Below are 24,021 nucleotides of genomic sequence, written 5' to 3' on the forward strand. Positions count from 1 at the left end.
GCCTCCACGCGCCCAGGCGAGGTGAGGCCCGCCCTGACAGCACTGCGCCCTGTCCCGCGGCCCCCCTCTTGCAAGCGAGGACTGTCCCCTTCCCCGGGCGCGGCCCCCAATCCCCGCGCCCAGGTGACCCCGGGGTCTCAGGTAAGGCTTGGTGGTGCAGGTAAGATCCCCTCGGAGGAGATGAAGCTCAGCTCCCCCGGATAAGAGGCCCTTCTCTCCTAGGGAATCCTCCACCTTCGCGGAGGCCTCCTGCCAGCCCCAGGTGAGGAACCACCTCCCCAGATAAACTCCCTGTACCCCATGTTAGACCCATCAGAAGGCCAAATGAGGTCCTAAGTACCAACCAATTCCTAACCCTCCGTACTCCCCTAAAACTGGAAACTGGCAGGCCATCTACCTTAAAGCCCCTTCTTCCAGTTTCAACTGCCTGGTCAGCAGGGGTGAGGCCAGAAGCAGGTGGGTGACTCATCTGGAGCTCCTCCTAGCCTCAGTTTCCCCGCTGATGCAACCTGAGGCCTCCTCTCTGAGTCAAAACTGAGATGACTGGTCCCTGGTGAGACTGCTGGCTCTAGGGAAAGGGGAGAGCAGCCAAGTGTGACAGAATCCCCATAGTCTGGGACTTGCCTGCATGTGTGTGGCCCTGGGCCTGACAGCCCACCTATTCCCCTTCCTGGCAGGCACTGGGCTCCCTTTGCTCCCCGTGGGCCGCTCCCCGCGTGGGGCCACTGCCTCTGGCCCCCGCCATGGTGCGGATTTCAAAACCCAAGACGTTTCAGGCCTATTTGGATGATTGTCACCGGAGGTATAGCTGTGCCCATTGCCGTGCTCACCTGGCCAACCACGACGACCTCATCTCCAAGGTAAGCAAGCAGAGCACAGTTGAGGCTGGAATGGGAGACTGCTGGGGCTGCCAGGCAGCTCCCCCACCCATAGCCCTGACCCCTCGTCTCCCCACCCTCTAGTCCTTCCAGGGCAGTCAGGGGCGAGCCTACCTCTTCAATTCCGTGTGAGTATTCACCTTGCTCCTTTGTTTTCCTGACCTCTCTTGTCACCTGTGACCCCCAGAGTCCCCTGGTTCAGGCAGGAGCCATGATTATTCCCCTCTTAGAAGCTAAGGGCAGAGGCTAAATACAAGCCAGAGCTGGGCTCTGTGCTACTGAGACGCTGCCCTGGGGTTGTTCCATGTCCCTGCAGGGTGAATGTGGGCTGCGGGCCAGCTGAAGAGAGAGTGCTACTGACAGGCCTCCATGCTGTCGCTGATATCCACTGCGAGAACTGCAAGACCACTTTGGGCTGGAAATATGTGAGTTGGCAACTCTGACCCCAGGCTAGCCTTTGACCTCTTCCTCACAAGCAGACATCTTTCAGAGCAAATAGGCCCAGCACTGGCAAACTGTATGCCCTCACCCTTGAATACAGGGCTTCTAGGATGTTTACTACCCATCCCTTCCCACAAACGCACTAAGCATCCTGTCTTAGAGATGAGATCCAAGTAGAGTTACTATCTATTGAATGCTTATGTGCTATACACCATCACATGCTGGGCATGAAGAACACAGATGTCCATAGATGTTAGGTAATTTACCAAAGATCACACAACTGGTAACAGAATAGGACCAGAAAGTTAGTTGGCTTGAGGTTTTGGTTATTCCTTGGTTTGTTTGTTGGTTTGAGACAAGGTCTTGCTAGGTAACCCGGGTTGACCTGGATCTTGGAGTCCTCCTGCCTCAGCCTCCCAGATACTGGGATTACAGGCTTGTGCCACCACAACTGGCTTTGCTTATTTAGCTCCCGATTTAACTGCCAGCTTATATTGTCAAAGGATCCAAGAAGTTGCCCAAGACCCCACAACATGAAAGTTGTATCCACAGGTCATCTTTTCCACTGTTCTTGTTTGCCTCTGCTTCTCTCTAGGATCTGATTTCACTACTGAGTCTCGTTTCCTTATCTGGCACTAGAGCATAAAGCCATCACATGGCACTGAAGATCGTTACAGGGATCAGATTAGATGTAAGAAAGGAAGATGCTCTTGAGAACCTGCAGGGAATTGAGCAAGGCATTGCTTCAAGTGTCTCTTGTGAGCTGGATGTCCCAGGCAGAAATTTACAGACAATCCTAACCTCACTTCACCTCTGGCTCTGACAGATTTTCTGGACAGGTGTCTTGGTCTCTCTGAACCTGTGCAAAGAGGTGGCCTAGAACAATTGTTAAACTTCAGCCAGGCATAGTGGCACACGCCTTTAATCCCAACACTCAGGAGGCAGAGGTAGGAGGATCTCTGTGAGTTCAGGGCCAGCCTGAGACTACATAGTGAATTCCAGATCAGCCTGAGCTAGAGACCTTACCTTGAAAAACAAACAAACAAACAAACAAATTTTAAAGTGTTTATAAGGCCAAGCAGATACTGTGGATTTGTAAAAAGGGTAGCATATGGGCTGGAGAGAAGGCTTAGCGGTTAAGCGCTTGCCTGTGGAGCCTAAGGACTTCGGTTCGAGGCTCAATTCCCCTGGACCCACGTTAGCCAGATGCACAAGGGGGTGCATGCGTCTGGAGTTCATTTGCAGTGGCTGGAGGCCCTGGTGCACCCATTCTCTATCAGCCTCATTCTCTGTCACTCTCAAATAAATAAAGCAGAAAATTTTTTTTAAAAAAGGGTAGCATAGACTAAGGACAAGAAAAGCAAGGCTAAGGCAAAATGGAATAAATGTTATGTACATGTCTATAGTCTTTAAATAAATAAATAAATACACACACACACACACACACCCCTTCGGTCTCCATTTCCTAGAGTGCCCTCCTAAGTAGGATCCTTGATGCTCACTGTGGGGTAATTAGTGTATGTCAGTCTCAGACTCCCAGTCTTCAAGTTCTTGTTTTGGGTTTTAGTTTAGTTTTTTGGTTTTTTAAAAGATGTGGTGTCAGGATCAAACTCAGGGCTTTCTGTATGCTGCAAGTGCTCTACCACTAAGCCACACCCTAAACTCCTAATGTTATTTATGTTAATAAGCTCTCTGCTATCCAAGCAAAACCATGGGTAGGATGAAATAGCCCTCAGGCTACCAGTTTGCAATCCCTGGACTACGAAATCTTTCAAGTACCTCCATCTCCTCTCTGTTGGAATTGCCTTTAATACTCGAAAAGTACCCAGGTTTCAGAGTTGTCTCTGCTACCTAGCGAGAAACGGCCCTACTGCCATTTACCAGTTGTGTGTTTGTGGGCAGGTAGCTGGGTTTCTCTGGGCCACTTTCTTTATATGTAAAACGGGTCCAATCATCGATTCTCCAACCACTATGCCTTGTGGTAAAGCTCTTGTCCATGTGTGACAGCCCCTTCTCTCCTTTTAGGAGCAGGCCTTTGAGAGCAGCCAGAAGTACAAAGAGGGGAAGTACATCATTGAACTCAACCACATGATCAAAGACAACGGCTGGGACTGACCTCTGCTCCTGACGCATGTGGCGCCACCCTGGCCTGGCCGCCAGGGGGCGCCACTGGCCTCGCTCTGCCAGAAGAGAGCTCTGGATCCTCAGGGCTCCCACAGAGGAAGGACCCAGCTCCTGTACATATATTTTATTGCATGCACTGTGACCTTGGGGGGGAGATCAAGACGGGGACAGCGCCCCCGCCACCTCCCTGCGATCTGGCTGGCTTGGATCTCGTTTTTAAACCCTTCCTGTCCCGCCTGTCCCATAGATATGGCCCGTGTGCTGCTCTCCTGCCCCCAGTGCACTGTCTGCCCTATGAACTCTCACTGGACCCCTCCTACCCCATGCGTGTCTGTTCCCTTCGTTCTGTAGCATTTGTACATAATAAAACGATGGAGTGGAAACAGCCCCAGGCTCACGAGGAATGAAGGAAGGGGTAATCACCTCGGATATAGCCTCCAGTCCACAGACCTGGTTCCATTCTGAGCCCCAGATGTAATAGGCTCGGCAGGCCAAGCTAGTTTCCACCTTAAGTGGAGATCATTGAGCCCATAATAGCCCCCTAACCCTTGACCTCGGGTGATGAGTCTTAGCATTAGTGCTTGACCTTCACCTAGAAGCAGCTTCCTCGGAAGGCCACCGCATCTGAGGCTTCGTCGCCGGTCACCTGAACTACAACTCCCAGCAGCCCCAGCGCAGCCTGCCTGTGTCGTTTGGCGCACGTCTGGCTTAGGACCTCTTGGGAAATACAGTTCTTATCACTGAGCGCGGTATTTGTAACCCTGCAGTTGTCACTGTCCGGCCGTGTGCACCCCTCAACTTAAAAAAAATTTTTTGTTGTTGTTGTTCTTTCTTATTTGAGAGTGACGGAGACAGAGAAAGAGAGAGAATGGGCGCGCCAGGGCTTCCAGCCACTGCAAACGAACTCCAGACGCATGCGCCCCCTTGTGCATCTGGCTAACATGGGTCCTGGGGAACCAAGCCTCGAACCGGGGTCCTTACGCTTCACAGGCAAGCGCTTAACCGAAAGTTGGTAGAGGGTGGAGGTTTTTCGGACTATGAACGAGAGAGAAGTGTAAGTTCAGTCTTCTGGGCAGGCATCTCCAGGATCCTCGGGCTCAGGCCCAGTTCTTCCAACCTGCTACCTTTCTCTCTAGTTAGCTTCTCTCCAAGGCCAGTCCTCCAAATGAAGAGGATCACCTTCCAGAAAGTTTGGGGTGACAGGGTCTACCCCGGAATCCCAGAGTCCAGGCCCTGATCCTGCATCCCCCCACCGGCTTATCCCTAGCTTAGGCTGCCCGCGTGGGAACCGGGACCAGCTGGCCGGAAGCGCCAAACTGCGTCCCTGTCTGAGCCCTAGGGATCAATCAGGCCGAGGAGTTAATTATGTAATGAGGGGCAGGGGGTCGGGGCTAATGAATCCGCCCAGGGGGAAGGAGAGAAGGGAGGGTACCCAGGTATCCGGCCCCCTCTTAGACCCCCTCGAGGCCCCAGGGGTCTTCATCCAGCCCACCTCCAGGGCCCCAAAGAGGGGAGGGGCTGTGATCTCTGGTCTGGAAGGGCTGAGCTCTGAGCTATAAAGGGGACATCTCAAACCTGAGGACTAGCAACGTGATCCGAAGCCAGAGGAAACTACAACATGTACCATCCACGAGAATTATACCCCTCCCTGGGGACTGGCTATCGTCTGGGGCACCCCCAGCCTGGGGCAGACTCCAGCTTTCCGCCTGCCCTGGCAGAGGGCTACCGCTACCCTGGTGAGCGGTGGGACCAGCTCCTGGGTAGGGGACTGGGAGCTCTGTGACTCTGGGCCGGCTCTTCATACTTCCCACATTTCCAGATCTGGATACCACAAAACTGGATTGCTTCCTCTCTGGGATTGAGGCAACGCCCCGTCCCCTGGCCGCGCCGCCTCCTCTGCCCCTTCTGCCCCCAGCCCTGGGCACTGAGGCAGCCCCGCCAGCTCCAGAGGCTCTTCATTCCTTTCCTGGGGTCAGCCTGAGCCTGGAGAACCAGGAACTCTGGAAAGAGTTCAGCGCTGTGGGGACAGAGATGATCATCACCAAGGCTGGCAGGTGAGGGCTGGCCAGGTCAGAGTTTTCGGAAGAGTGGGTTTGGGGGTTCTTCAGGACTACACTATGAGAACAGAATCTGACCATAACTTTGGTTATTGATGACACTATAGATGGAATCAGGAGTCATTCCTTGGCAAGGCTCCAGTCTGGGCAATCAGTGGTTGGGTTTAGGGAGTCAGCCTGTCAGGGCCAGGATATAGGTTAACATGTGGCCAAAATCAGGGACAGTGTGGCTGGAGTCAGGGTTCAGATTGAGAGGAGTCAAGAACCAGTCAGTGACCAACAAGAGGGAAACTTGTCCAGGATCAGGGTCGGTATGTGATTTGAGTAGGAATCAGTATGTGACTAGCTCACTCTAGAAGCAAAGATGCAGTGGGCTGTGATAAGGCATCTAGGGCCTGAGCTCTAGAGAAATCTTGTGCCCAGGGCCAAGCACCTGTTTTTTTCTGAAGTAAATGTGTCTCACAGCTGTGGTAGACTGGTACTGGGTCAGGTGGGGAGCAGGAGGCTGCTAGCAAGACATCAGAGAGGAAAGTTAGCCATTACTACTGCAAATGGAGTTGAGGTGCCATGGGTCAAGAAGCCTGGTCTAGGGAATGGGAGGCAGGTGTGCAAGGACCTGAGCCAGGCCTGTGTATGTTATGGTGCAGCTGGAGTGGAGAGAGGGAGGGGACAGCTCAGGAAGGTGATGGGAATCCAGATTACTAACCTGCTGTGAAGCCTGTCAAATATCCTGTCTATTCCATATCTCCATCTGTAAAATGGAATGAGAAGGGGGCTTTCACTCCACCTTCCTTGATGTTACTACAACAGAATTGGGAGTGCCTGTTACCAGACCCCTGTTGGTGCCCGGCTGATGATTAGTAGTGGGTAGCTCCAGGCCTCTCCCTTCCCTTCCTGTTTGCAGGCGCATGTTCCCCGCTTGCAGAGTGTCAGTCACTGGTCTGGACCCAGAGGCACGCTACCTGTTCCTTCTAGATGTGGTTCCAGTGGATGGGGCCCGTTACCGCTGGCAGGGACAGCGTTGGGAGCCCAGTGGCAAGGCAGAGCCCCGCCTGCCTGATAGAGTCTACATCCACCCTGACTCTCCGGCCACCGGTGCCCACTGGATGCGGCAGCCTGTGTCTTTCCATCGTGTTAAGCTCACCAACAGCACGCTGGACCCCCATGGCCACGTGAGACCAAGCTGGGACCCCCAAGATAGGGGATTGGGGTGGTGCTGGGTGGAAGATTAAGGTTGGGGTTCAAGGCATGGAGTCACTGCCATTTCTTCCCTCTCAGCTGATCTTGCACTCCATGCACAAGTACCAGCCCCGCATTCATCTGGTGCGAGCTGCCCAGCTCTGCAGCCAGCACTGGGGGGGTGTGGCCTCCTTCCGCTTCCCAGAGACTACATTCATCTCTGTGACAGCCTACCAGAACCCACGGGTGAGTGACCCTGCTTGAGGGGGTGGTAGTACCTTCCCTAGGCTGCGGGAACTTTGACCTGGATATGTGTCCCCAGATCACACAACTGAAGATTGCAGCCAATCCTTTTGCCAAAGGCTTCCGGGAGAATGGCAGAAACTGTAAGAGGTGGGCATCATGCACTCCTTCACTCATTCCATCAAATGCTTAATAGCTTAGTATGTACCAAGCACTCTGCTGAGCACCAGGAACAGGAGGAAAATAAAAGCATTTATCCACTCTGGACTCACCAAATACTTAGATTGCTCAGTCCTCTTCCAGTTGATATACTAGTGGATGGAGCAGGCAGAGAAACAAACATTATGATGTTACTGATAAGTTCTAAAGAGAAATAAAACAGGGCAGGGCCAGGAATGGTAGTGTATACCTTTAACTCCAGCACTCAGGAGACAGAGCTAGGATTGCTGTAAGTTCAAGACCAGTCTGGGACTACAGAGTGAGTTCCAGGTTAGCTTGGGCTACCACAAACAAACAAACAAACAAGGAAGGGGGCCTAGAGAAATGCTTAGTGGTTAAGGCACTTGCCTGCAAAGCCAAAGGACCTCACTTCAATTTCCCAGGACCCATGTTAGCCAGATGCACAAGGTGGCACATGTATCTGGAGGTCATATGTAGTGGCTAGAGGCCCTGGCACACACATTTTGTCTCTCTCCTCTCGCAAAATTAAAAAAAAAACAAAACCATATATATATATGTATATATATATTTAAAAAAAAACACAGGGAAGGACTGGGGTGAGAGAAAAGGCTCCACTGAGAACATTTGAGAAAACACTTGGAGAAGTAACAGGAGCCACATGCATGTCTGGTAAAGCATGCTAGGTAGTGGTGTGTGTGTAACTGCGGAGGCAGCACTGCTGCGGTGTGGCTGTAGAGGAGTGTGCAAGTCAGAGAAGTGAGGGGAGCCAGGGTGGTGGACAGTGAAGGTTATGAAGGATTTGGGCATCTGTTCTGAGTACTAGCTGACCCCCCGCACTCTGGGGGAGCTTAGTCTATCTGATGAGACAGGAGTGAAAAGTGAAAGGCTCACTAAATCAAATAGAAAGCTATTATGTGTGGCCTTATGAGAAGTCTGCCTTGAAGAAGTTATGCCTGAACTGAGACAAGAACATGAATTGAGTGCAGATGGGCTGGTGATTTCTGGAAGGCTTCAAGGTACCTATGGAGATGGGGTGGAGGAAAATGGGCTGGGAATAGATCATGCCCTGGCCTTGCAGCTTGGGGCCTTTGCATGGATTCTAAAGCACTGGAGAACATGTTCAAGTGGGAAAGAACTCCCAGTTCTGAAGCTAATGCCTTCTCTGGCATTCAGTTCCTTCATCTGTAAAATGGGTATAAAAACTGCACCTACCTAACAGGGCCCCTAGGAGGGTGAAATGCCTGGTACCTGGTAAGTACTATTAGTGCCATCATCATCACCATCATCACCGTCATCATCATCATCATTCCCCAGGGAGCGAGATGCCCGTGTGAAGAGGAAGCTTCGGGGTCCAGAGCCAGTAGTCACAAAGGCCTATGGGAATGAGGGTGAGTGCTGTCCTGATGGTGACGGGGTCAGGATTGAGACAGTGATCCTACATAGCCCAACTGTGCCTTCTGTCTCCCCAGATACACCAGGGGGTCCCTGTGACTCCACCCTGGCTGGGGACATTCGTGATTCAGATCCAGAACAGACCTCAGTTCCCCGGGAAGCTGCCCCAGCTCCTCCATGTGGCGGGCCCAGCGCTGAGGCCTACCTCCTGCGCCCTGCAGCCTTCCATGGGGCCCCCAGTCACCTACCAGCCAGGTGAGGGGGGCAAGGGCACAGGGCTGTGCTGTTCCTAGTGCCAGGGCCCTTCTCCTGACACCTCCCCCCCACTTTAGGAACCCCAGCTTCACTGAGCCTCCAGACTCTGGACGCCCAGCTCCCTACTCAACTGCGTTCTTGGAGCTACAGCCTGGACCAGGGGGCTCCTACCAGGCAACCCCACCGGCACCATCCTTTGCCCCACACTTCATCCAAGGAGGTCCCTTCCCCCTACCATACCCAGGGCCTGGAGGTTACCTGGATGTGGGATCCAAACCAATGTACTGAGCCATGGCAGAGCGTGTGCCATCTTCCCTCAAACTTCCAGCGCCCATCCCCCAGGCGGGTAGTCCCCTCATTCTCATTCGACTGGCTCCATCCCCCTCACCAAATGGCTGCCTTAGGTCAGTTCCCTACCCCCCCTAGTTCACACCTTGATCTTATTCCCACCCCCTCTGGCTTCAAAGCTCAGGCAAGGCTGCTGGGAGTCCAGCTGGGGCCAGCTTCCCCTTCCCAGCTCTCACCTTGGTGTGAATGGAGAGACTGCCTGACCAAATGGGGCCCCATCCCAGCACCCCCACCTCCCGGGAGGCCCTCCTCACCATGGGTGAAAGCTACACCAATTTGTTCTCAGGATCAGAGTATTTTTGTTAATAAAACTCAAAAGACATTAGTGCTCAGGAGACTTTGGGTTAATGGTGTTGGCCCTGAGTGGGGCTGGGGAGCCAAGACTTTGTGGGGAGACCCAGGCAATTTCCAGCTGCTTGACTTTGTGCATGCAAATCAACCTGCTCTGGAATGGGGGGGGGGTCCTCACACTAGTAATTTTGAGAAGATTGTCCCTGGAACCAGTTTTCTACCCAGCATTAAGAAAGCCTTTAGGGATTGATCACTGGATGAGACCTGGAGGCTGCAGGGCAGCAGACAAGTCTCCAGGGCCAGATCAAGCAAGGCCTCAATGTTCATCCCAATCAAAGCACACAAAAACCCTAAGTCTTTTTTTTCTTTTATTAGAATTTTTTTCTTTTTTTTTCTCAAAACTTTTTATCTAAAAACAAACCAAAAAAAAAAAAAAAAAGGAGAAAAAGAAAAATGAAAAATGACTGGAAATTTCATGGATCAAGTGGGGAGAAAAGACAGTAGGCCTGGAGCTAAGGCTCCAACCTCTCCAGAGCAAGTCCTCACCCTGGGGGTGAGCAAAGCTAGGGCAGCCCCTCCACACCCAGCCTCCAACTGGAGAGAGAGCAGTCACAGTGGTCCAAGGGCCAGAGGGGCTGGGGCTGAATGGTCACAGGAAGTAGTCAGCCACAGGCTTTTTGGAGGGGATGCCACGTGTTTCCTGGGGTGCAGCCTCGAAGATGATGAAATCTTTCTGGAGATGCTCATCCAGTTCCAAGATGGCTGCCACATTCCCACAGCTAGATGTAGGGGCAGCAGAGTAAGAAGAGCTGGCATAGACGCATACTCCCACCCTATCCCTTGGCCCTGCCAGCTCACCGGTAGCAGTAGTTAGGTGCTGACCACACAGTAAGCACGGTCTCGTTGAAGTGCCACTTGTAACCTTCCATCACCAGTTGGTGGGCACGGCAGATCATGTCAATGTCATTGGCTGCATTGAACTGGGCCACCACATCACTGCCAAATAGGTAGCCAGCTCCACGGGGGCTCACACCCCAGCCTGTTGTGTCTGTGGCAAGACAAGGATGGTGAGTGGGCTCCTCTACTTGCCCATTGTCCCTTGGAATTATATAGCTTGTTCCTCCACCCCCAGTCAACGAGAGGCTTGTGGGACAAGAGTACAGGGCTAGAATCTGTTCTGGGAGGCCTGGAGAAATAATGGCAAATGTTGGAGCGTATGAGCCCCACAGCTGCAATCACCTATCTTCACAATGACCACAAAAGCAGTACTCGAGGGACAGCAGGCACTCACAACATCCAGGCCTACAGTACCAGCTACAAACAAGGACTGTCCTCATGGAAGGTCACCTTCTACCACAAGACAGGCTGATGTGGCAGTGGAGGATATGCTTGGGATTGGTACTCAGGATATCTGGATTTAGATCTCAGCTCTGCCCCCCCCACTAGCAGGGAGCCCAACAAAATAAAATGATAGCCCTCATGTGGACTTCATCTTGGGGGAGAGGAGATCTCACCTTCAAATAAGTGCTGTCAAGTCCCTTGCTATCAGGGAGCCAAGGATTTCATCCTGAACATCCTTCTTGCCATGTTATTCATGCTCCGACCACTCTAGGCCGTAGTATCCCAACAGCCATGGCTTCTACTCTTTGTGAAGGGTCCAACCAGGCCGGTGGAGGACAGAAGCCAGTGTGGCTCAGTCCTGCCCTGACTATCCCTTCAAGAACATGCCTGTATCAGGCTCTACAAGCTAAGTGTACAGCAGGCCCAGACCGTGTCCTACCTGCTTGCTCTTACCTTCAGGGTCAGACCACAAAAGGTCACACATAGGCCCATCATGGGGCACCTCTTGCTTTCGGTCAATTGTTCGGATCTGGTCCAGGGTCTGGATAGAGGGAGAGAGGCCCCCATGCACGCAGAAGATCTATAGGGGAGAGCAAGACCAGAAAGAGGAAGAGGTAGAGAGGCTTAGAGCCTCACCATTCATTGCTCCAACCCCCAAGAGACCCAGGGCCAACATACCTTGCCATCAATAATGGCTGACAGGCTGAGGTAGTCAAAGATCTCAGTGCAGTAGCGCCACACAGTCACCGAGCCATACTTGCGCAGGCACTCATCATAGAAGCCATAGACCTGGGTGATCTGGCGGCTCTCATGGTTGCCCCGGATCAAGGTAATGCGGTCAGGATACCGAACCTGGGGGGTAGCCACCAAGCCAGGTCTAGGCTGTATCCCTACTTTGTCTCTCTACATTGACCAGCCTCACTCAGTCCTCACCACCACCTGTTGTAGCTCAGACTCCTACCACCTTTTGTCTGAATCCATGGTGTCACCTGATTCATAGGCCCCTAGCGCTTCTTCCAGAGAATCAACCCTAACCTCTCACAATACCACCCTCATTACAAACCTAAGGGCCTCTCTTTTACCTACCAGGCTCAGGCCTAAGTCTTTAGGGAACCCCAAGGCCCTCCAGTCCCTCATCAATGAATTCTGTTTTCAGTTCTACTCAATATCCACCATTTTCTCAGCTTCTATTTGGACCTGCCAGAATCTACATAGAGGGACCCCTCCTCCTCCAGGGCCCAGCAGATGGCCTCAATCACAGCAGTGGTCATGACTAGCCCCAGTAAGCACATGGTCCACCACCACATCCAAGCTCCAAGGTGGACAGCAGAAGGGCAGAAAGGAGGCTCAGGCTCCAGTGCCAAGGGTCCCTACCTTAAGTGCCAGCAGCAGGAGGAAGGTTTCGACACTGTAGAAACCACGGTCCACAAAGTCCCCCATGAAGAGGTAGTTGGTCTCAGGGACATCACCACCCACCTGGGAGGGAGACGGTTCTGTTTGACCCTTAGCCATCCCTTTCCCATCATAGCAGCCAGTGTCCCACCCATCTAATGCTCTTCTTTGACATATGGCCACCTGCTCAGAGACCTCTGGCCCCTCTACACAATAAAGGCTCCACTCTCAAAGAGCAGACCTTCCCCCATTTCATGTTCCCAGACTCACTCGGAACAGCTCCTTGAGGTCATAGAATTGTCCATGGATGTCACCACACACCTGGGAAGTAGGAATGTGGGCTGACAATTAGAACTGACAAAGGTGCAGTCCCTTTGTTCACAAGGACCATCATTCAACACACTTGTTTCTTTCAAGAGCTTTATGACTCCTGGTTTTACCATTCCATTTCAGGGCCAAAATGCCACCCACCTGCCCCAAGTGAGCCTTCTCTGGCATTGCCCATCACCCACAACAAGAGCTAAATGCCCCAGGACTGCACAGCTATGCTTTTCCTATGAAATGACAGTTCTAGGGGACCTGGCTCTATTTCTGCTCCCCTACCCCCACCTGCTCAGTGTGCGCGCGCACACACACACACACACACACACACACACACACAGCCATAGAGATATACAACTAGAATCATCATCTGTCCACTCAAGGTCTTCTGCTCTAGCCATGAGCATCCATGACAGCATTTTTTACTTTCCTATGGTATGAGGGATGTAATCCAGGGCAAGTGCTTTCTACCAATGAGTCACCCCCAACCCACCACCCACTTCTTATAGCAGCACTCTCCTGAAAACAGAGACAGAGAGATAGGGCTTTCATGAATAGCAGTGAGGGTTGGTAGTGGTGGTGGACAAAGGTACTCACTGTGACTGGTGAATCCACCCTCTGCACATTGCTTTCCTCCACCAGGATCTCTCTGGAGACAGAAAAAGACCAGGGTCACAACAGCAGGCCAGGCCAACACAATTCTTGACCTTTTATTTTTGGTGGCATAAGATGAAGTGGTCCTTCACAGAACAACTGTGCGATGTCCCTAGGGTTTGGGTCAGAATGCACTAACCATAGCCCTCCACCAGTCAACATCTTGTCATGGTTCCCTGCTACCAACAGAACAATGCCCAAGCTCTTCCCAGGAGGCCAGGCCTTTTCTACCTTTATTACTGCTGCTCCTTCTTGCACATCCAACATGCCCCAGGAAAAGGTCTCTCTGCACAAAGCCCCTGTCCCTCAGAGCTCTGACAGAACTTTAGCTGAGCTGATTTCACTCTACCAATCACAGGCCCTTTTTCCAGTGCCCAATGTCATAGGCAGGCGCTTGGACAGGCTGGTCACCAGATGCACCTTCAAAGGGCTGTGCTGGCCCGTCACTGTCAGGACTTCACTCTATTTCTCCTGGCTATGTGGTCTACTACTTGAATGAGCATGAGATAAATCCCTTTGTCAGCTCCAGGTCCCCAGTTTCAACCTCACCCCACTTTCAAATTGTGCCCCTGATAAGCATAGCAGCAATGCTGGAGCTTATGGCCATGCCATGACTGCATGGAGAGCTTTGTGCACAGCATGGACAGCCACCCCGGGAGTAGGTCCCAAGGCAGTTCCCAGAACAGGTGCAGATGCTGATGCACGGGAGGCTGGGCTTAGCCAGTCATACTGGCAGAGACCGAACCAGCACATGTGGCTCCAGGGTCTGTCTCTTCCTCAAGCTATTCTGATGGTGAAGGGCTCCAAGCCCCTGCTTAGCTGCTATACATTCTGCCATTCTCTTTCCAAGGGACAGTGACTCTCAGCTCCAGGGCAAGAGGAATTCAGGTATGTCCCTCAGGGTGGTCTCTGACAGATGACTACAGGGGAGACACACCTTAGTTTTCTAGGTCCAAGAGGCCAGAGCAGCCATGGGGGTGTCCCACCTATGCTGTAGTGAACATCCTTCCATATTGATGCACATAATGACTTTTCAATAGACTGGAAGACATTCTTTTCATCTTTATCTGACACATAAAGAAACCAAGGCTTAAAGAAAGGTGGCAGGGTCAGGATCACAAAGGTAGAAACTGGCTGAACTAGAACTTGGAAACCCAATTTCCTAAAAGTTATGCCAGCCTTAGGACCAAAACTGAAATCCAAGCAGGGCATGGTGGTACACTCCTGTAATTTCATACTTGGGAGGCAGAGATAAGAAGTTCAAGTCCAGGGCTGGAGAAACGGCTTAGCGGTTAAGCGCTTGCCTGTGAAGCCTAGGGACCCCAGTTCAAGGCTTGATTCCCCAGGACCCACGTTATCCAGATGTACAAGGGGGTGCACGCGTCTGGAGTTCGTTTTCAGCAGCTGGAGGCCCTGGCACGCCCACTCTCTATCTATCTGCCTCTTTCTCTCTCTGTCTGTCACTCTCAAATAAACAAAATAAACAACAAAAAAAAAAAAGTTCAAGTCCAGGGCTGGAGGGATGGCTTAGTGGTTTAAGGCACTTGCCTACAAAGCCAAAGGACCCAGGTTCAATTCCCCAGGACCCACATAGGCCTGATGCACAAGGTGGTGCATGCATCTGGAGTTTGTTTGCAGCTGCTGAAAGCCCTGGTGTGCCCTCCCTCCCTCTCTAGCAATAAGATAAATTTAAAAAAAGAAGAAAAAATTCAATCCAGCCTGGACCAAGTGAGACCCTGAACTCCAGACACAGGCCTGGGGACATGTGCCTGTGACCCCAGTACTCAGAAGCAGAAGCACCTCAAACTCCAGACTAGCCTGGGCTGTAGAGTGAAACAATAAAGTCAAACAAGATCCCAGTGTGGTTCCAACTCCAGCTCTGTAACTTGTCCCATTCTTTATTATTTATTTTTTATTTTTTTTTTGGTTTTGTGAGGTAGGGTCTCGCTCTAGTAGAATTCACTACGTAGTCTTAGGGTGGCCTCAAACTTAGTGATCCTACCTCTGCCTCCAGGAGTTCTGCGATTAAAGGAAAGGACAAAGGGCGTATGCATCCCACCCCCCTTAACTTGTCCCATTCTTACCAGCCCTATTGTGATGCAAATATTCACCTTGACCTCCACACTAACATACCTTCATTAAGTATCTACCAATGTATCAGGTCTGCTTCTGGAATCTCCTTTAAGCTTTAGGATGATTTAAAATACTCAGAGGTAAAGCGGCTATTCCAGGTTCATGTTGCTGAGGTTCATACTGAAGACCACTCTACTCAAAATTCTGCACTTCAGATGAGTTATTAGTTTTAATAGGAACAATTTCAACTCAGACACTACAGGCTCCACAGTTCCAAGGGCTTTAGTCTCTAAGCAAGGTGAAACTATAAGACATTACAGCCTCAGCTTGATGGGTCCCCAGGAAGTCATTGCCAGATCTAGGGTTGGTCCCGTCCCCGTCCCCGTCCGTTCCCCCCCCCCCTCCCCGCCACACTTCAGACTGAGCCTGGGACAATAGTGGCCAACTCAGGACTCAACCTAATACTTCCTAGCTGCATCTGTGCTTCAACTGGGCAAACTGCCCCTCCTCAGTCCTTCATAGTTGCCTCTCACACTCCTCTGCTTTGTTCAATGACCACAGAGCACCCTGGAACATGGTTTTTAAAAAAAAGTGAATTCTGAGGCTGGAGGAATAGCTTTGCTGTTAAGGCGTTTGTATGAGAAGTCAAAGAACCATGGTTCAATTCCCCAGGATTCACATGAGCTAGTTGCGCATGTGTTCATTTGCAGTGGCTTAAGGCCCTGGTGCACCCATTCTCTCTATCTGCCTCTTTCTCTCTCTCCCTCCCTCCCATAACTAAAAATAAAAATAAGTTCAGCTGGGCATGGTGGCGCACACCTTAAATCCCAGCAATCAGGAAGCAGAGTTAGGAGAATCGCTGTGAGTTCGAAGCCACCCTGAGGCTCCACAGTGAATTCCAGGTCAACCTGAGCTAATGTGAAACCATACCTTGAAAAAAAAAGAAAGAAAGACGAAGAAGTGAATTTTGAACTAACTTTCTCTCAAATAGTTGTGTCATGTTGGACAAGCCATTAGCTACTCTGGGTCTCAGTGTGATCTTCTATAAAGGGTTAATATGTGCCTTGCCTGTTCCACAGAGCGGTTGCAGGAAGTGCTGGAGACTCTTATTCCAGGAAGATCAGGAGTTAAGGCCATCCTTGGCTATGTAGGGAGCTCAAAGCCAACCTGGGCTACGTAAGACCTTGTGTCAAAAAAACTAAATTAGAGGCAGGCGTGGTGGTGCACATCTTTAATCTCAGCACTTGGGAGGCACAGGTAGGATCCCTGTAAATTCAAGGCTAGCCTGGAACTACAGAGTGAGTTCCAGGTCAGCCTGGGCTACAGTGAAACCCTACCTCCAAAACGACACACACACACACCCCACCCTTATGGGGTTGGGAATGTCTCAGCACTTTCAGGAGGCAGAGGCAGGTGGATCGCTGAATTTGAGACTACCCTGAGAGTACAGAGTGAACTCAAGGTCAGCATAGGCTACAGTGAGATCCTACCTAAAAAAAAAAAAAAGCCAGGCACGCCTTTAATCCCAGCACTAAGGAGGCAGAGGTAGGAGGGTTACCATGAGTTCAGGGCCACCCTAAGACTCCATAGTGAATTCCAGGTCAGCCTGAGCTAGAGAGAGATCCTATCTCAAAAAAAAAAAAAAAAAAGAGAGATTTAGCATGTTCATCCAAGACATACAGACCCTGTCCAGCTACTGACTCTACATAAGGCAGAGCCAGGCAAACAACTTTAGAGTCACAGATTCATTACCCAGCTCTGCTACCTCCTCACTGAATGACCCAAGTCACTGGCTTCTAGGAGTCACAGCTTCCTATTCTGCAAAATAGAGCAAATGACCCCAGTGGACCTACTACTGTCCCACAAATAGGGTGGAATCTACAATCAAAGTTCCCAATTCAACTGTTGCCCACAAATCTCAGGCCCACCACTCCCGCCCTGCTTGAAAGGCCTTTCTTCATATTTATGCCCCCATCAGCTAGTCATCTTTCAAGGCCCACTCTTTCTTAGAAGACTTCTTTGATAAGGTCCAAATATACCATCAGTACTCTCCTCACAAAGTTTTAACACCTCATGATTGTGGCACCAACCAAAACATTATGCCAAGTTCACCACAAGCTCTAATTCACAACCATCTCACTAAGCAGGATCCCTTCCACTTTCGAGAGTTCCAGATACTTCAAGATCACCACCATGGTTACAAAGTGACAGAGCTCAGATTCAAAGCTAGAATCAATGCCTCTAGAAACCTAACCCTTTATCCACTACACTGTATTTCCCATAGAACTGAGTTGAGTCTCCCTCCATACGATGCTTTTGACTCTTATTTTCTTAGGCTGTCAACTAAAACTGAATGATCCAACTCTACCTTCTTGAAGGAAGGGCTGAAAATATCAGGACAGAGAATTGCTCTCTGATTCCATTCTTTACCTAATTTTGAACAGTTAAAGAGTTCTCACTTGTTAAAATGAGACAAAACCATCTCTCTTTAAGGACTGGTGGACTGAGAGAACTTTACAAACCACAGGGTCTTTTGCTTTCCTGCCTTGAACTTTTGCAACCACCTCCTTATTCTTTAAGGGCTGTCCCAGAGCTCAGTCCCTCCAAGAAACCTCCTAGGACCTGAGTTTTCTTGGTACTTTGGGAAACTCGCTCTAACTCCACAGGAAGCGCATCTAACATTCAACTGTTTGTCTTTCCTCAGCCGACCTACTACTCTTTGGGGAAAGCTTCCATTATGGGGCAAGCCTTAAGTTCTCAACCGTGTTTGCATCGGCTGGAACCCCTGGCCAACAGGTTGGCCCACTTCCCCCAAGGCCATCGGCCTCACCTGGCCTTAGCGCACAGGGCCTTGACTTCACTCTCCTTGATGAGCTCGCAGCGCCTCAGCTGCTCGATCTGCCGGTCCAGGTCGCTGATCTCCGCCATGGCCCACCCCCGCCCGGCGCGGGTCAGAGTCGGGGCCGCCGCCCCCTCCGCACCGCACCGCACAGGGGTCTCCTGGGAAAGGGAAGGCGAGCCTGCGAATCAGGGGGGCCGTGCGGGTGCGGGGGGGCCACTCGGTTCTGGGACTGCCCCCCCGCCCCCGCCTCCCCTCACATCGGCCCCGGGACCCTCGGCGTCCCACTGCCGTGGCTAGCACCCCCGCTAACTCCCGTCGAACCCCGCGGTCCCGCGCTCAGGACGGTGGCCTAGAGGGGTCTCAGACAATTACCGCCGCTGAGACTCCAGTTGGGTCTCTCCGACTCCCCCCTTCCCTCCGCTTTGGGCCTAGGCCACCGCCGCTCCTACTTCCGGCCCGCCGCGGAAGCAAAGGCGGGCCAGTTCCGCCGCGCGCCGGATGTGACGCGAGGACGCACCGCCCCTTCCTCCCGAGCCAGGCCCTTTCCACCGCCTCTCCAGGCTGAGGGGCCGGATGTGGGCGAGAAGGTTGTGGGGTGAGTTCCGTGCGTGGTGCGTGCGGTTAGAGAGCCAGGCAGGAAGAGCCCTCTTTTCAGCTCAGGTAGAGCTTGTCAATCAACTCGCACGACACATTTCTGCTCATCCATTTTAGTCCCGCCCCTGCCACAACCCCAAGAAGTGAAATCCTTGCAGCTTCGGTGTTTGGAACAAATACTTGTCAGAGAGAGAGGGCGTGCCAGGGCCTCTTGCCACTGCAAATGAACTCCAGATGCATGCGCCACTTTGTACATCTGGCTTTAGGTGGATACTGGGGAATAGTACCCAAGCAAACAGGCTTTGCAAGCAAGTGGCAGTGACCCCTGAGCCATCTCTCCATCCTTGCATAGTTTTGTTAAATGAATTAAAAAAAAAAAAAAATCTCAAACGGGGCATGGTGGCGCACGCCTTTAATTCCAGCGCTTGGGAGGCAGAGGTAGGAGGATCACCATGAGTTCGACGCTGCCCTGAGAGTACATAGTGAACTCCAGGTCAGCCTGGGGCTAGAGTAAGACCCTCCTTAAAAAAATAAGTAAGTAAATAGCTCAGTACTAAGGAGGTTCAAGCAGGAGGATTGCCAGTTAGAAGTCAGCCGTGATGTAATATACTCTGAAAAAAGGGGAAAAAAAGCAGAAAGCGAACCAAATTTACCCATTAGTCAACACGATCACACCTTGATGTCAAAATGGTTTCTATGAAACCCCTCAGTTTTTGTTGTTTTGGTTTTTCGAGGTAGGGTCTTGCTCTAGCCCAGGCTGACCTGGAATTCACTATGTAGTCTCCCAAGTGCTGGGATTAAAGGCATGCACCAGCTTGCCAAGCACACCTGGGTTTTTTTGTTGGTTTTTCGAGGTAGGGTCTCACTCTAGCCCAGGCTGACCTACAACTCACTCTGTAGTCCCAGGCTAGCCTCAAACTCCGTGATCCTTAGCTTCCCAAGTGCTGGAGTTACAGGTGTGCACCACCACACCCAACTTGCTATTTCATTTTTTTTTTTTTTTTTTTTGAGACAAAATACCATCTAAGCTAGTCTGGGATTTATTTACAAAGTATCCCAGGCCAACCTTGAACTCCGAGGTATCTTCCTGCCTCGGCCTTCCAGGTGATTATAAATGTGAGCCACCACACCTGGTATTAGTCTACTGCTTGTATGTTTTATCCTTTTTTTTTTTTTTTTAATTTATTTGAGAGCGACAGACACAGAGAGAAAGACAGATAGAGGGAGAGAAAGGGAATGGGCGCGCCAGGGCTTCCAGCCTCTGCAAACGAACTCCAGATGCGTGCGCCCCCTTGTGCATCTGGCTAACGTGGGACCTGGGGAACCGAGCCTCGAACTGGGGTCCTATTAAAGGATAAAACAGGGCTGGAGAGATGGCTTAGTGGTTAAGCGCTTGCCTGTGAAGCCCAAGGACCCTGGTTCAAGGCTCAATTCCCCAGGACCCACGTTAGCCAGATGAACAAGGGGGTACACATATCTGGAGTTCGTTTGCAGTGAGGCCCTGGTGTGGCCATTTTCTCCCTCTCTCTCTCTTTCTTTCTCTGTCTGTTGCCAGGTGTGGTGACACACACCTTTAATCCCAGCACTTGGGAGGCAGAAGTAGGATTGCCATGAGTCCCAGGCCACCCAGAGACTAAGTAGTAAATTTCAGGTCAGGTCCAGAGAGAGAGGAGCTGTATTAAAAATAGGAAACGGAAACGGGCTGAAAGCCCGCTAGTCCAGGTTTCATTTCCCCAGTACCCATATAAAGCCAGATGCACAAAGTGGCACATGTGTCTAGAGATCATTTTCAGGGACAAGAGGCCCTGACTCACCCATCTCTTTCATAAATAATGTTGAAAAATACTTTAGCTGGCCAGACATGGTGGTGTATGCCTTTAATCCATGAGTTCCAGGTCTTGCTGAGATTACCTAGTGAATTTCAGGTCAGCCTGGACTAGAGTGAGACACCCACCATCCTATCTCAAAACACATACATACACAAAAAGGAAATGCCTCAGAGTCTGAATGACTTGTTCATAGCTACATAGCTAAAAGTTCAGTTTGAACCAAGGTTCAAATTTGAAATCAGCAAAGCTGTTTTCAGTTCTAGTTTTGTTCCTGAAACTCAACACTCTTCTAAATGGCATTTGCAAGTCCCCTGCTCTTTAATCTTTTTTTTTTTTTTTTTTTTTAATTTCATTTGAGAAGCAGATAAGAGAGAACAGTCAGAGCCAGGCGTGGAGGCTTAAGCCTTTAATCCTAGTATTTGGGAGGTCAGCCTGGGCTACAGTGACTCTACCTCGAAAAACCACGCACACAAAGAGAATGGTCAATGACTAATACTGGGTGTTAGCATTTTTTCAAAGACTTTCTCTCCCTCTCTTTTTTGGTTTTTCGAGGTAGACTCTCACTCTAGCCCAAGCTAACCTGGAATTCACTACATAGTCTCAGGGTGGCTTCAAACGCAAGGCAATCCTACCTCTGCCTCCCAAGTGCTGGGATTAAAGGCATGTGCCATCACATCAATCTCATCAGAAAAAAAAAAAAAAAGAGAAAATGGGCACACCAGGGTCTCCAGCTGTTGCAAACAAATTCCAGATGCATGATCCACCTTGTGCATCTGGCTTACATGGGTACTAGGGAATTGAACCTGGGTCCCTTGGCTTTGTAAGCAAGAGCCTGCACTACTAAACCATCTTTCCATCCCAAACCTCCTCCCCACCCCCCAAGATAGGCTCTCCCTCTAGCCTAGTAATCTCAGGCTGGCATTGAACTCACAGAGATCCTCCTACCCCTGCCTCTTAAGTGCTGAGATTAAAGGCTTGTACCACCACATCCTGCTGTGTTCTTTTTAATTTTATGAGGCAGAGAGAGAATAGGCTCACTAGAGCCTCTAAGCCACTGCAGATGAACTCCAATCACATGTGCCATCTTGCGCATCTGGTTTACAAGGGTACTGGGGAAATCGAACCCTAGGGTTCACAGGCAAGTACCTTAACCACTGAGCCATCTTTCCAACCCTTTGCTGCTTTAAAACACACACACACACACACACACATATATTTGGGAAACAGGCAGGTAGAGAGGGAGAGGTGGGGGACAGAATGGGTGTACCATGGTCTTCAGCTGCTGGAAACAAACTCCAGATGCATGTGCCACCTTGTGCATCTGGCTTATGGTGGGAATTGAACCTGGGTCTTTTGGCTTTGCAGGCAAGTGCCTTAACTGCTAAGCCATCACTCCAGCACCTTTGCTGCTTGAGGCAAGGTTTGGTTATATAGAGCAGGCTGGCTTCAAACCTGAAAAGATCCTCCTGCTGAGATTTCAAGCATCAGCGACACCAAACTTCTGATCCTCACTGCCTTACTTCAGACTTTTCCAGAGATGAGTGAGGTAGGTAGGCAAAGAACTGAGGTCTGTATTTGGAGGTTTACTAGTGTGTGGTGCTAGCGAATAAACTCAGACCTTGAGAAGAGTGCTGTCTACAGGCAATAGATGCAAACGCATGCACAGCAGGGATGGAAGTTTTTAAACTTCTAGGACCTAGTTAAGTCAGATCAGAAAGATTTGAGAGGTGAACACAGAATTGGAAGGACTCAGAGCAGGAGAGGTAACAGGACTAACCAATCCCCTAGTTCGGCTACAATCTGCAGCAGCTATAAACCAATGTAGTCATTACTCCACCCAAGATCAGACAGTTGGTAAAGGCCCAAGGAATGGCCCAGGATTTAGTGTGGGACTCTTTCTGGCCTCATGGGATACAGCAGCTATGGCTCCATTCTGAGCTGTACTTAAGATTGTGAAAGAGGATTCTAGGTTCTTCTAGGCTTCCTAGCTCAACAGACTAAGAAGCTATTGAAAATCTTATCTCCTATTACAACAGGAAAATAGATCAATACTGTAAAGGGATAGGTATCTGAGTAAGGCATGATGGCACATGCCTTTAATCCTGGCAATTGGAAGGCAGTGGTAGAAAGATCACTGAGTTCAAAGCCAGCCTAGGACTACAGAGTGAGTTCCGGGTAAGCCTGGGCAAATGAGACCCTACACAGAGGGGGAAAAAAAGATAGAGGCTGGAGAGATGGCTTGGCAGTTAAGGAGCTTGCCTACAAAGACCAAGGACCCAAATTCAATTCCCAAGTACCCATGTAAGCCAGATGCATATGGTAGCACATGTTGAGTTCATTTGCAGTGGCTAGAGGCCCTGTATGCCCGTTCTCTCTCAAATAAAGAGGCATTTAATATTTCATTTTCATTTAAAAAAAATATTTAGGATTGAGATGGGGAGGTAATATGATGGAGAATGGAATTTCAAAGGGGAAAGTGTCAGGGGGAAGGGAGGGAATTACCATGGGATTTTTTTATAATCATGGAAAATGTTAATAAAAATTTAAAAATTAAAAAAATACAAAAAAAAATATTTAGGGGCTGGACAGATGGCTCAGCAGTTAAGGTGCTTGCTTGCAAAGCCTAATGACCCAGGTTCAATTTCCCCGTACCCATATAAAGCCAGATGCATAAAGTGGCATATGCATCTGCAGTTCATATGCAGTGGTTGGAGGCCTTGGTGCACTCATTCTTTCTTCTCACTGCTTGCAAATAAATAAAATTAAAAAGCACTTGGAGGAGTTTGAGGCCACCCTGAGACTACATAATGAATTCCAGGCCAGCCTGGGCCATAGTGAGGCCCAACCTTGAAAAAACAGGAAAAAAAAAAAGCCATCTCAGTAGTGATTAAGGCACTTGCATGCAAAGCCAAAGGACCCAGGTTTGGTTCCCCAGGACCCACATAAGCCAGATGTACAAGGTGGCACATGGACAAGTTCATTTGTAGTGGTTAGAGGTCCTGGTACACCCATTCTCTGTCCGCCCCTCTCTCAAAAAATAAATAAAAGCTATCTGAGGCTTTCAAGAAACCTTAAGTTTAAACTGGAAATAAGCATAAACTACTGGTGTGGCAATTCCAGCATCCTGGAAGTAGAGGAAGGGCCGGAACTTCCTCAGCTACATACCAAGGTTTGAGGCCTGCATGGGACATACGACCTTATCTCAAAAACCAAGTAGAAGCAGCTACTCATATGGAACAACTTTTTTGTCCCCTAGCAAGTCAGCTTCCCTAGTGATGACTGTCACAAGGGACAATCTGCAGTTTGGTTCTGGGCCTGTAAGTGAAGCCAAAACTGAAGTCTTCATGCCTTGTACAGTTAGGGGACAATTGTGATAGATGGTTCCACCTATCAGATGTGGATGGCTGGAGGAGCCCTGCTGGTTAGAAGAAAATGTCACAAGCCCTCTGCCTTTCTCAATGTTGAAACATGGCAGGAAGGCCCCACCTCACCCCTTTTTACCCCTTTCCAGAAGGATGAACCAAAGACAAGAGGCTCTTTTATGGACTCAGCTATCTCCCCAAAATCCCACAAGACAGACAACAGAC

At 50.3% G+C, this 24,021-nt stretch overlaps 3 protein-coding genes across 4 annotated transcripts; 2 read left to right on the forward strand and 1 right to left on the reverse strand.

The window, feature by feature from the left end:
• Positions 1-26: 26 nt before the first annotated feature.
• Ypel3 (yippee like 3) lies at positions 27-3,828 on the forward strand. Of its 2 annotated transcripts, XM_045130505.1 has the most exons (6): positions 27-141; positions 223-262; positions 678-860; positions 963-1,006; positions 1,195-1,303; positions 3,345-3,828. In XM_045130505.1, the coding sequence occupies exons 3-6, from the start codon at positions 744-746 to the stop codon at positions 3,432-3,434; spliced, it is 360 nt and encodes a 119-aa protein (XP_044986440.1). In that variant the 5' UTR covers positions 27-141; positions 223-262; positions 678-743; the 3' UTR covers positions 3,435-3,828. The 2 variants fall into 2 exon arrangements, with proteins under 2 accessions (XP_044986440.1, XP_044986441.1); XM_045130506.1 differs by lacking the exons at positions 27-141; positions 223-262; positions 963-1,006 and having other exon boundaries at positions 787-860.
• Positions 3,829-5,002: 1,174 nt separating this feature from the next.
• Tbx6 (T-box transcription factor 6) lies at positions 5,003-9,194 on the forward strand. The gene is made up of 8 exons (XM_004670249.2): positions 5,003-5,179; positions 5,263-5,497; positions 6,405-6,672; positions 6,779-6,925; positions 7,002-7,072; positions 8,417-8,490; positions 8,572-8,749; positions 8,827-9,194. The coding sequence occupies exons 1-8, from the start codon at positions 5,062-5,064 to the stop codon at positions 9,035-9,037; spliced, it is 1,302 nt and encodes a 433-aa protein (XP_004670306.1). The 5' UTR covers positions 5,003-5,061; the 3' UTR covers positions 9,038-9,194.
• A 639-nt stretch (positions 9,195-9,833) lies between these two features.
• Ppp4c (protein phosphatase 4 catalytic subunit) lies at positions 9,834-18,491 on the reverse strand. Its single transcript, XM_004670250.3, has 9 exons — positions 18,384-18,491; positions 18,000-18,169; positions 13,040-13,091; positions 12,392-12,442; positions 12,104-12,205; positions 11,408-11,581; positions 11,183-11,309; positions 10,247-10,436; positions 9,834-10,167 (listed from the first exon to the last, which is right to left on the reverse strand). Exons 2-9 carry the CDS (start codon positions 18,095-18,097, stop codon positions 10,038-10,040), a joined length of 924 nt encoding a protein of 307 aa, XP_004670307.1. The 5' UTR covers positions 18,098-18,169; positions 18,384-18,491; the 3' UTR covers positions 9,834-10,037.
• Between the last annotated feature and the right edge of the window lie 5,530 nt (positions 18,492-24,021).

The sequence above is a fragment of the Jaculus jaculus genome, chromosome 12 (assembly GCF_020740685.1).
Source record: "Jaculus jaculus isolate mJacJac1 chromosome 12, mJacJac1.mat.Y.cur, whole genome shotgun sequence".
In the NCBI taxonomy this organism is placed as follows: domain Eukaryota; kingdom Metazoa; phylum Chordata; class Mammalia; order Rodentia; family Dipodidae; genus Jaculus; species Jaculus jaculus.

What these genes read in the sequence shown, in the direction of transcription:
- Ypel3 (XM_045130505.1), top strand. Translation starts at nt 744, where the DNA reads ATGGTGCGGATTTCAAAACCCAAGACGTTTCAGGCCTATTTGGATGAT. An exon ending in GCCTACCTCTTCAATTCCGT is followed by an intron (nt 1,007 to 1,194) that starts GTGAGTATTCAC and finishes ATGTCCCTGCAG; the next exon opens with GGTGAATGTGGGCTGCGGGC. An exon ending in CCACTTTGGGCTGGAAATAT is followed by an intron (nt 1,304 to 3,344) that starts GTGAGTTGGCAA and finishes CTCTCCTTTTAG; the next exon opens with GAGCAGGCCTTTGAGAGCAG.
- Tbx6 (XM_004670249.2), top strand. Translation starts at nt 5,062, where the DNA reads ATGTACCATCCACGAGAATTATACCCCTCCCTGGGGACTGGCTATCGT. An exon ending in ATCATCACCAAGGCTGGCAG is followed by an intron (nt 5,498 to 6,404) that starts GTGAGGGCTGGC and finishes TCCTGTTTGCAG; the next exon opens with GCGCATGTTCCCCGCTTGCA. An exon ending in AAAGGCCTATGGGAATGAGG is followed by an intron (nt 8,491 to 8,571) that starts GTGAGTGCTGTC and finishes CTGTCTCCCCAG; the next exon opens with ATACACCAGGGGGTCCCTGT.
- Ppp4c (XM_004670250.3), bottom strand. Translation starts at nt 18,097, where the DNA reads ATGGCGGAGATCAGCGACCTGGACCGGCAGATCGAGCAGCTGAGGCGC. An exon ending in GGGTGGATTCACCAGTCACA is followed by an intron (nt 12,443 to 13,039) that starts GTGAGTACCTTT and finishes CCTACTTCCCAG; the next exon opens with GTGTGTGGTGACATCCATGG. An exon ending in ACCTCAAGGAGCTGTTCCGA is followed by an intron (nt 12,206 to 12,391) that starts GTGAGTCTGGGA and finishes TCTCCCTCCCAG; the next exon opens with GTGGGTGGTGATGTCCCTGA.